This window comes from Anas platyrhynchos, chromosome 3 (assembly GCF_047663525.1).
Source record: "Anas platyrhynchos isolate ZD024472 breed Pekin duck chromosome 3, IASCAAS_PekinDuck_T2T, whole genome shotgun sequence".
In the NCBI taxonomy this organism is placed as follows: domain Eukaryota; kingdom Metazoa; phylum Chordata; class Aves; order Anseriformes; family Anatidae; genus Anas; species Anas platyrhynchos.
Window position 1 is genome coordinate 105,690,349 of NC_092589.1, and position 12,012 is coordinate 105,702,360.

At 43.0% G+C, this 12,012-nt stretch overlaps 1 protein-coding gene across 1 annotated transcript; it reads left to right on the forward strand.

The window, feature by feature from the left end:
* Window positions 1-8,819: 8,819 nt before the first annotated feature.
* Window positions 8,820-11,382, forward strand: KCNF1 (potassium voltage-gated channel modifier subfamily F member 1). Its single transcript, XM_005014120.6, has one exon. It carries the CDS (start codon window positions 9,555-9,557, stop codon window positions 11,016-11,018), a length of 1,464 nt encoding a protein of 487 aa, XP_005014177.1. The 5' UTR covers window positions 8,820-9,554; the 3' UTR covers window positions 11,019-11,382.
* Window positions 11,383-12,012: the final 630 nt, after the last annotated feature.

Sequence of the window (12,012 nt, forward strand, 5' to 3'; positions counted from 1 at the left end):
CTTTCAGTACGCCAGTGGAAGACCAATATAAGAGAAGAAACAAGACTTGTAATGATTGTCAATAAATTATTTGGGATATTCATGGTGCTAACATTACTGTATCTGTTCTCAAAGGAATAAAAGGTAAAATCCCTATGATGAGTCATTGTCAATTGCTTTTCAAATCTCATCCTTAAGCTGCAAAGCCCATTTCCAGGTGTAGGTAATTAATTCCCATACCATTTGGATGTGTAAGAACTGATAATTATGCATGCGTGTCACATTTATTGGGATGTTTGCAACTAGCACCTGACTCTGAATGATTGTGTCTGCGTTTATTGCAAACTAAAGGAAATCTGAAGAAATTGATTAGAGATTTGAGATATTTTTTATAAGCCTAGGCAAATGCTGGAGTATTTAACATAATTGGGCTAACATTTCAGATCTGACAAGCAGAAGGCACTACACTTTCTCTCCTGATGTAGGTGGATTTTAGGAAGAAAAAAAAAAAAAAAAAGGATGAATTTCTTCATGGATAGGGTGGTGAAGCATTGGAAGGGGATGCACAGGGAAGTGGTGGAGTCCTCATCTCCAAAAGTATTCAAGAGACGTGTAGACATGGCACTATGAGACAGGGTTTAGTGATGGGACTCAGTAGGTCAGGTTGATGGTGTGACTTAATGATCTTGAAGGTCTTTTCCAAACAGGATGGTTCTATGAAGTGATGTTCACTGTAATCATAAACTTTCTGTTGGGATAGGTAATTTTATGTTCATTCGTAGCATGTGTCCCAGTGATTTGTGGCAAAATGTAACAGTGGAAAGCCTGATCAGGTGGGTCATTGCTCCTCAGCTCTATTAGTTCATAGTCTCACTAACTGTGCACAGAAGCCTAAAGAAAAAACTAGAGGAAGAAAAACTGAGGCCAGAGCATGTGGGAGATGCTTGTCATTAAGAGAAGATGTCCTATCGCTGCTGGTATAGGCAGGGACCCCTTTCTCAAGGTCACCCAAGAGAATTCACTGTAACTACAGAGGGCAGTTGAAATGTTCCCGTCACCAGGACTGGGAGCCCTGACTGTCCTGAGATTAACCACCAGCAATTCGCAGTGAAGCTTAGCAAAAGCAATGAAGTCCTCATTACTCATCCGGACAGAACAATTGAAAATGTCACAGAATGGCAATAAAGAGAAGGCTCAGCAGCAGCTCTCCAGCTCTCTCCATTCATCACTGAACTTCCTTTCATCTCCCTAGCCTTTTTTTTTTTTTTTTTTTTTTTTTTTTTTTGTGAATAGGATATCTTGCATTCTATAATCTCGTCTTTGAGGACACTACGAGCACATACAATGAACTTACATTGTGTGTGTGGCGTTGTTCGAGCAGGCTTGTGACTCTACCCTGAGCAAAGTGAATTAGTATGCAAAATGTCAATACAATGTTAAATTAAACAGCACATAGTAATGAAAGGCATTCATTTTTGGTAAAATAAAATGAAATCTTAACTGAGCAGAACCGATTATTGTATAAAACAGAAAGGATAAAAGGTTTGACTCACCCATTGTCTAGACAAATCACTTAGAAACATGTGGGTTGGCTTTAGAGCCATTCAGATAATATAAAAGCGTATTTGTAATCTGTTTGCCAAATTAAAAGTGTTTTCTGATTTGACTTGTTTGCAAGCTGTGAAGAAATATGATGTGTTGCCAGACAGCTGAAGAAAGTAAACAACAAGTAGCAAGAAAGTAAACAACTTGACCAATGGTCAATAGTAGATCAAAAGCAAAGTCAGAAAATTATTTCTGACACACTATTTGTCCTTCAGAAAATGTAGTTCTGATTGACTTAAAATTCCTTGTAAATTCCAGTTGAATTCAGCAAACTGTTTTGTTCACTAAAGATAAAGAAGACGGGGGAAAATGTAGATGCTGAAATCAGTTTTCCAGGGTAGGTTCACCCAGATATCTGGGCTTTTTCAAAGGCAACAAGTGTAAGCACATGCTCCCCCATGCTTTTCAAAGTAGTCATTAGGCACTATGGGAAACCAAGTGTGATTTTCCTCTTTGTGTGATCTACGATGCAAAGGTTCACTGATTAAAAAACAAACAAACAAACACAAAACAACTTTAATCACCCCACATTTGCATGTTTTAATGCTTCCACTCAGCACAAGCTGTGCAAGCAGGATGCTGGTGAGGTGACACCACCTCCTCCAGACCCAAAGTGCTTTCAGCTGGGACTACGAGCATCATCTCTGTGCTGGTTGCTGACCGAGAGAGTAAGCCTGAAGAGCTTGCACGTGGGGTCTCCTGCAGACAACTGTGCCACCAGCAGCAGGAAAGTGAAGTGCTCCAGGGCATCCTGTAACAGCTCTCAGTCCTGCAGGATTTAATGAAGTAAAACGTTCACAGGACTCCTCCATGGGTACTGCAAGGGTAATTTCATATTTGTGAAGATGTGAACTCTGTCTCTGCTACTGCCTACATACCTTCCTCTTCTGGTGTCCTGTAACACAGTGTGCTCATTGAAAGAAGGAAAATTATAACTATACTCACAAGAGCCTGTGAGAATTGCGGGCTCTGCTGAAACCTGTATTTTCCTCAGTGCTGCAATGTTTTCTAGGATCAATGAAAGTATTTTATTTTTTACTGCTGTTACAGCACACTGATGAAATGTATTCCATTTTTGTTTTTGTTTTTTACCGTTTTCCCTTACAGCTTCTTCACACTAGAAAACACTTTCCTATTTTTCCTGCTCTGTAAGTACACAAATCAGAATGCTTTTGGCTATGTTTGCTGTGAGTTATTTGGTCATATTCCTTATTTTGATTGCCCACAATAAACATATTAGTTCACATAAAAAACCTCTATTGTGAGATGGTGCACGCTAAGCCATTACACATGCTCTCCTTGTGTAGAATTAAGAGCAATAGCTTGGGCAAAGTATTATTAATCACTGCTCAAACTCCTAACGCAGTAAAAGGCAGTGGTGTTGGATTTTTTTAAAGCAATCACATTCAAATAGAAGCATAGTCATCCCTCTCAACCTGTTGCCTAACAGGACTTAGAAACTGACTTTTCATCCTAGCTGCTGAACCAGCAGGCTGCCCATTGCCACCTCCCTCCTTGTCACCACAATCCTGGTCTTTGAGTCAAATACTGTGAAATACACAAGTCAGCAGTGATGGAAGTATGCACCTCTTGGAAAGCCAGCCCAGTCACTTCACCAGTGCCACCACCAAGAGCAGTCTCGCATGCGCCGCAGTAACATTTGCATCTCTTTGAGGGTAGCTGGGATGCCCTTCCTCAGCCTGGCAAGCAGCAACACCAGCACAATACAGGTCTTTTGAGAAATTGTGCAGCACATCATGATAAAAGTCACCAGCAGATTTGCAGAGCCAAGCACTCGTAAACTGGAAGATGCCAAAGGTGAGGTTACGCGTGCAAGTTGTATCCACCTGCCTTGTGAATATTCACTGTGATGTGGCCCATAATTACAGGAGCACACACAATTTTGGGACACTAAATGCCAGAAAAATCCTAGCTTGAGTAATTCTTAATTTTTAAGTCATTGTCTATGCAGCTGTAAGATCAGTCTTGTCACCTACTTTTTCTCTTTGCTGTGTGTATGCAACAACATTCAAAGGGAGATATAATAACTGAGAGCTTTTGATGGCAGCATCTAAGAGCAGAAAGCAGGCTTCCAGTCCTTCCTTAAAGCATGGTGACTGAAAACAAGACACAGTCTTAAAAAGTTTTACAGTCCCTCCAGTTCTCATCCTATTCAAGATTCACCAATATGCTTAATTTGAATGCAGCTGTTAGGTTCTTTCAGTGGAGGCTGCATCTTATTTATTTAAAGCCATTTACATTAAGTCAGAGATTTAGCTTGTCCCCTGAGTGGTCACTTAAAGCAGGTTTAATTGTATGGGAAAATAGACTCATTAAAGTCAAATGGAAAGCAAGACCAATTAAAATTTACAGCAAGCCATTACCCATCTTTTAATAAGGAATTAATTAAAAGATCTGCTAGAACAAATTGGCTGGGTATGTATAAATTTTGTACTTGAAAAAGAACCAGTGTACCTAAGAGAAGGGAAAAGAAACTAGGAAAGGACTTGTTTGATCTGAAGTAATAGTCATGGACAAATGCCGGAGACAGGGACACACAAAGCCAGATGCATAAGGTGAAGTTGTTCTGAGATACCCATCTCAGTTCAGAGGTTTCATAATCTCTTGCTTTTGGCATATCAACCTGAAAGATACATTTTAGGTGTACTAAAACTGTAGAGATTTGTTTTCACCTGCTTTGTATTTGATGGAGCCCTTCTTTTCCCACATCAAGGGGTTGGAAAGACTCATCCATTGCTGGTGATGGACAGGTTTCATGCTGAGGCTCAGGCTCCCTTCATTAGGCTATGGTTATATACACACATATGACCACAAGTGGTCAAGAAAATTTCCTGTTAATGAGTGCCCACATCAACACCTCTTCCCCATGCACCACGGTGCCAGCATCCATGAAAGCAAGTCGCGCACTGTTGTCCTTCAGATGTGGTGGGTACATGTACGGGGTTGGGTTTTGGTGCTACAGGAGTGGTGAAAAGGAAGGCAACACCGTGTTTTTCTTGCTAAAATGGCCAGCTCTATCGCAGAACAATCTGTAAGGATAAAAGAAGATATGATTTGAAAATGGATTTGCTATACTGGTCCCATTTTATTTAGACAATAAAACAGCACATCACATTAGCTGGATTCATTTACCAAAGAGAACACGCTGGATGGTCCAGTGGTGTCTGAGAGTTTGTTTGCTAACTGCTAGAAGCCGCCTTAGATTTGGGAACCCTGAAGAATTTTGAAAGCAGTCTTTCAAGCTCCTCTTATTAAAGCCAGCTGTATTACGGGGATCAGAGTAGCTGCTCCGGATGATCTGCTCTTTCTGAAGCCCAAGAAGATATTGTTCATTGATCCTTTTTCTTCTGGATTATCTGCCTCTCATTTCTGGTAATTGGTGTGAAGCAATTATATGGTGCTTCCCCCACACAGAACCTTATGTTGTCTGCCATCAAAGCAGTGTCTGTGCAGCTGCAAGATTTATCCCCAGAATACCCCAAGGAAAAAAGACTAAGATATTTCCATTCTCTGTTCTTTTGATCTCTGATCGACTTCTCTACGGTATTTTCATGACATGCACTTGTCTTGAGCAACTTCCCGTGGTTTGCATCTATCTATTTAGGTTGGATATCAGTAAGAATTTCTCCATGGAAAGGGTGGCTAGGCATTGGAACAGGCTGCCCAGGGAGGCGGTGGAGTAGCCATCCCTGGAGGTATTTAGGAAAGGCAGATGTGTTGCTTAGAAGCATGGATTAGCAATGGACTTGTAGTGTTAGGTGGTTGGCTGGACTTGATCTTAAAGGTCTTTTCCAACCTAAATTATTCTAGGATTCTACCTGAAAATAAGTTGTGTGTTAGGTGTTGAGGTCTCTTGCTGGATCCACCACAGTTCCAGTCTCGTGGGTGTTTTTTGAAAAACATACAGGATGAAGCAGAAGTGTGTGGTTATATTAAGTAAGAAGGGGTTATATTAAGTAGATGGAGATCACCATCACCATCACCCCAAACCTGCTGTGGACCTGCTGTCCAGCTGAGCATCCTCCTCCTCCCTGAAGGAACCAGTCTGACCCACCACCAAAACTTAACACATCTGCACAGGTTGTTCTCTGAGCCCCACAAAAAAAACAATGTTGAAAGGAGCCACCCCCCTGTTTTTTATCTGGCCTGTAGAAATTCAGTTTCCAGTTCTCACTGTTTCCAGCAGAGGTAGAGCATGGCCTGTCCTGTTTGTCCAGTCCCAATAAATCAGCAGAATTTGGATTTTGAAGCCCTAATAATTGAAGTAAACTGCTCCTAAATGAGTTGCAGGGCATTAATTATCTACTGAAATTATTAGATCAGAGAAGCTCTATTTTCATGGATAAAAAAAAATGAATTAAATTAGTGAAAGATTTTTTTTGCTGCAAATCATTCATTCAGCTGTTGTTTGCTGCCGTGCAATAAATCTGATAAAAAACATTTATCAAGTAAGCTTGTTTCACTCTTTTCAGCTACAAAAACAAAATCTTAATTCATTATGATTTTTCGTGACCCTCTCATTTTAAAATGCAACCAGATCGCTAAAGCTTGACAGTAACGCCGAAAGGTGTAAGGAGCTCTGAAAAGGCGCAAGACAAGGGAGAATAAAGCACAAGGATTTTAGCAGCCGCATAAGTAAAGTCTTTATAAGGACTGATCTGGCATTTCAAAAATAGTTTCTTTCCAACCTTTCAAGAATGTGCTGAGATTTATCATTTGAGAGGAGCTGATTTCACCTTTCAAGCTGAACAATGTGCGTGCTAATCCTGCACAAGTATTTTGTAGGTGTTTGTTCTGCAAAATTATGCTGGTGGTGGGAACACTTTTTGGAAGTGAAGGTGGTGCTTTCTGGGGCAGTCATGCTGGACTGTACCTTGTCTTGTTCTTGCTACCTGGAGAATAGCCAGAAGATCACTGTAATGAATCACTGATCACAGAGAGTAGGTGTCTGAGGCAGTCAGATATCAGGCTGAGAGCCTAAAGAGCCTGTTTTCTTACACTGATGCAGCCTGACAACATTTTGAAGCTGACTATCCCAAATCTTAGCTTTAGTTTGAAAGAGCCAGTAGCCAGGAACCTCATCCACATATTTCCCTGGGGAAGCATATCACTGCTATTGTAGTCTTAAAATGTACAGTGCTAAAATCTAGCTAAACTGTTCATGGAACTGTTTATGGTAGTGGGTAAATAAATCCCATTCCAGTGTACGGTTAGCTGGTAAATATTTATTGCTGAGCCCATAAATAATGGTTTTTTTTTTTTTTTTTTTTTTTTTTTTTTCCCCAGATCTGCTAGGTATTTCTCTTGGCCCAAGAAGCTTGAAAGTCTCATTGAACATATATGAGCCTGGAAAAAAAAAAAATATTTACACCTCAAGTTATACCTCATGTTACTTCTACACTATGTCATACTGTCAGGAGCACCAGAGGTGGCAATGACCTCCAAGGACTAAGAAATGTGGCTCAGGTGCAGGCTGGTAAGTGTTTTCCTGGGACTGTCACTTGAATAAAACATCCAGCCTCTGCTCTTACTGTTCCTGGTCTTCTGTGCTAATCTGCAGCATGGATATGAATGACACAGCCCAGGCATTTGAAGAAGATGATGGAGTTGTGGTTCACACATGTCCTATTCCTCACTGGGTGACTGGCTGTTACATTTACTGTGTGGCTGTAACAGAGCAGCAGGAATCCACTTCCCTTGGGCTTCAGGTTTTGCTCTATAAATTGGTGCATGGAAGTGTGACAGACAGTGAGAAAGGACTTTGCTCCTTTATTTCACAGGTTTCCTGAATTCACCTCTGCCTTCACATGATTTTACTCTCCTCCCTCCTGCGAGAGCTCAGGGACAAGGAAGGTCACTGCAATGTCAGGAAGGGGTTGGGCCAGTGATTTGCCTACATTTCCCCCAGAGCCTGAACTGTTTCCAGGCTGCCGTAAGGTACTGGGGGCTATGTGCATGCTCCATGCCAAGATGAGGTCTTCACATGACTCTCATCAAACCCCATAAGTGGAAATCATAGGATCATTAGATTGGAAAAGACCTCCAAGATCATCAGGTCCAACCATCCCCCTACCACCAATGTCACCACTAACCCATGTCCCCAAGCACCACGTCCAACCTTTCCTTGAACACCCCCAGGGACGGTGACTCCACCACCTCCCTGGGCAACCTGTCCCAATGCCTGACTGCTCTTTCTGAGGAGAATTCTCCTAATTTCCAACCTGAAATGGGGCACTGGTGCCCCCCAGGCTTCCCCTCACTGGGTGGCACGATGACAGTGGGCACGTCACAGCTCCCACCTTTCTCCCAGGATGGACACAAGCCTAGAGAAGCAAAGCTGTCCCTTGGGTTGACACCTCACTATTCCCCTCCACTTACAAGCTTTTCAGAGACCAGTAAATGAGCAAAGGTCAAAACCTACTGAGGCTGACCACTCTGCTGTGGCCAGAAGCAGTTCACTAATCACCTGTGGGGTCTGCAGGATCAGAGCCCTCCAAACTCACTAAAATGAACGGACAGTCAGATTTTAGGACAATAGAAGCAAAGACAAGAGCATGGTGATGGGCCTACCTGCATGTCGAGGTCCAGGGAGCACGTGTCCATCAGATCCTGGATTTGGAGAAAGCAAAAGGAAAGGGGAGTGCTTGCTCTTTTACTCCTGTTTGTTACGTGCTGTATGAGGCACAGAGCACTATTCCTGGTAAGCGGCACTCACCGAGGGGCTGTCACAGGGATTGTAAAGCACTCAGACACCCCTCAGGGCCAGTTGACCACAGATCCAGAAAACACAGCTTAAAACGAGGACACAAACCTTTGGGAAAAGTGTACAGAGTGCACAGAAAGTTTTGCCCTGTTGCTGCAGTGAAAATTTCACGGTCCCTGTTCGGCTCTCAATGGCACAGGTACAAACCTACAGCAACTCAGTGTCCTGACAGGGAATTACTCTAGACTTGCACGAGTCCCGCTGAGAGCAAGATTTATGCTTTGTATTTCTTCCAAAACACCATTTTTTTTTTTTTTTCCTCTGGCTTCTGTCATCAGAAGAAATTGTCTCTCCTGCAGAAGCGCAGCACCACAGCTCTGAATTATTTTAGAGATCCTCAAGCATTGTGTTTGATTTCTAAAAAAAAAAAAAAACTTTAAAAAAAAAATCGTTCAAGTGCACGGCAGCTTAGAAGCACCTCGTTTTACAGCCGGGCAGGCGTATAAATAGCCGGGCTGTGCTTTGTGTGCAGCTGGTGCTTTGCTGGGTTTGGCCAGAAGAGGGTAGGGTTGGGAAAGGAGCTCGCAGCCCTATTGTGTTGGGAAACAGCAACGGGAAAACAAGCCCAAGTTTCTCCTCTGCACACTTGCGCCGGCTGGGTGCGAGAGTCAGCAGACAAACTCTGGAAGACCTTAAAGTAAAAAGAGAGCGGAAAGAGGGAACCCAATTAAAAAGCAGCTTTCTAGGGAAGCCTGTGGCTCCGAAGAGGGAAACAGCAACAGTTTTCTGTGGGCTCACCCCGCCGATGGTCTCCCCGAGAACTGTCAGTCACTTTGCATTAATCAGAGCACAGGATTTATTTCTCGGCCGTGACTTCCAACCTGTGAATAAATAGCACTTTAGAGAGAGAATGGGACCTGAAAAGACTCTCGAGCACTGAGCAGAGGGGTGAGTTTTGCTGAATGGTTTCTTCTCTTTCAAATCTGCTGGAGCTTTCTAACCTCCTGCTTTCAGGCACGGCAGCCCGATGACTTGTCTTTTCACCGCAGCTTGTTGCATACCTCACCAGGCTTTCGTGACAGCAGGTTTGTTTCTCTAGCCTTTCCCACCACGACTCCAGGTCAGCCTGGTAACGTTTGCAACAGAGCTGACCTGGTGCCGATCTGCTTTCATGAGAAATTAAACCCACAAAGCTTTGAAACCAAACAGCGGGCTAAAAATAAGATAAAAATCCAATACAATTAAAATGGCAGGTGACTCTCGGTTTCCAGATGTGGACACTGACGTCTCAGAAAGGAATGAAGAGACGGAGATTGTAGTCAATGTCGGTGGGGTGAGGCAGGTGTTCTACGGAGATAACCTGAATCAGTACCCAGAAACGCGGCTGGCAGAGCTGATCAACTGCTTATCGGGGGGATACGACAGCATATTCTCCCTCTGCGATGACTACGATCCCGGAAAGAGGGAGTTTTACTTTGACAGAGATCCAGATGCTTTCAAATGCATTATCGACGTGTACTACTTTGGGGAAATTCACATGAAGAAAGGAATATGCCCCATCTGCTTCAAGAACGAGATGGAGTTTTGGAAAGTGGATCTGAAATTTTTGGATGACTGCTGCAAAACCCATCTGAGTGAAAAAAAGGAGGAACTGGAGGAAATAGCCCGAAGAGTGCAACTGATTCTGGATGACTTGGGAGTAGATGCCTCCGAAAGTCGCTGGAAAAGATGTCAAAAATACATCTGGAAATTCTTGGAGAAGCCAGAGTCGTCCTACCCGGCTCGAGTGATTGCTGTTCTGTCCTTTCTGTTTATTTTGATCTCCTCCGTCGTGATGTGCGTGGGGACCATCCCAGACATGCAGGTCACAGATGCAGAGGGGAATCGCGTGGAGCACCCGACCCTGGACAGCATAGAGACAGCCTGTATAGGCTGGTTTACCATGGAGTACGTGCTGAGGCTCATCGCCTCGCCAAATAAACTCCACTTCGCTCTGTCCTTCATGAACATAGTCGATGTGCTGGCAATACTCCCTTTCTATGTCAGCCTCACCTTGACCCACCTGGGAGCCAAGCTGATGGAGCTGAGCAACGTCCAGCAGGCTGTCCAGGCGCTGCGCATCATGAGGATCGCGAGGATTTTCAAGCTTGCACGGCACTCCTCGGGGCTCCAGACCCTGACCTATGCTCTGAAACGCAGCTTTAAGGAGCTAGGACTGCTCCTCATGTACTTGGCTGTCGGGATCTTTGTCTTTTCTGCCCTGGGTTATACCATGGAGCAAAGTCATCCCGAAACCTTATTTAAAAGCATCCCTCAGTCATTTTGGTGGGCAATCATTACCATGACCACGGTTGGATACGGAGACATATACCCTAAAACAACACTAGGGAAACTGAATGCTGCCATCAGTTTTCTTTGTGGGGTGATAGCCATTGCCCTTCCCATCCACCCCATCATTAACAACTTTGTCAGGTATTACAACAAACAGAGGGTTTTAGAAACAGCTGCCAAGCACGAGTTGGAGCTGATGGAGCTAAACTCGGCCGAGGGGAAAGCCGCAAGCTCCAAAAGCGAATTTGAGGGTCTTGTGAGGGAGGGCAAGGAGGGTCCCTTTTATAGCAGCCGGCTAAAAGTCTCCCACAGTGACACCTTTATTCATCTCCTGTCAGAAGACAAACACTATAGGACCAGGCTTCAAAGCTGCAAATAAACTGTGAGCTGTTGTCAGCGCTAAGCTCTGGACGGGGACAACCTGACGATCAGCTACGGAAAGGACGCGAGGGATCTGTCAGAGTTGGGAGGGAGCACTGCTTTGCTTTTCCAACGTGAACGCAAATTAACCCCTGGTACCTCCATCAGCAGTTGGTAAGACTTTGCTGTTATTACCCCAAATAAAATAGTAGGGCTCCATTGGAATCAGGCTGCTTTATGATGAATGCATTCTGACAAAAACCATTTGTAACCATTTTAGAGACTGAAAAGTCCTTCCTGGCCGGTAAATATTCAATGATCTGAATGTGCAGCATTGCCAAACCAGAACTCTGTACCTATAACAATAAAGAACATCACACCGAGCGTGTCTTCCAGGCTGTGTTCAATGCCTTTGCAGCTAGGAAATCCATTCCCTAAGAAATTAAAGCAATCTCTCACCCGTAATAGATTCAGTTTTACAGCAAAATGTTACAAGCAGTTTCAGCCTAGAGATATTGAAAGCATGAGCATATACCATGTGCAGAATAAAACAGGAAATGCATCGTTTCATTTTTGTAAAATGTACCTTAGGGTTGACTTTTTGGATGTGTTCCTATTTCTAGAAAAAGAAAGTTATTTTAAACAGTACCTGAAGCTTTTTTTTTTTTTTTTTTTTTTTCAATGATGTAAACCAGAACCCATGTACTTTAAGAAGGAAAAGAAATAAATATTTGTTCTAGCTTAATTACAACATCATAATTTCTGGTTGCAAAGATCTCTCAGGAAGGCCTTATACTCAGGTAAGTTTCAAAACTGTAAGTTAATTTGTAATATTTTCACTTCACTATTAAAGCAAGAGAAGTTTATAGGGGAGTTAAGCTGAGGTACTTCTAAATAAGAAAGTTTAGCTCTTTGAAAGTAAGTGTAGAGATAGTTTCAGTAAAAGTAGTATCATCTACAGCTGATTTATGCTAAAAATATCTGTCCAAATGAGCATATTACTAGGTTATTTA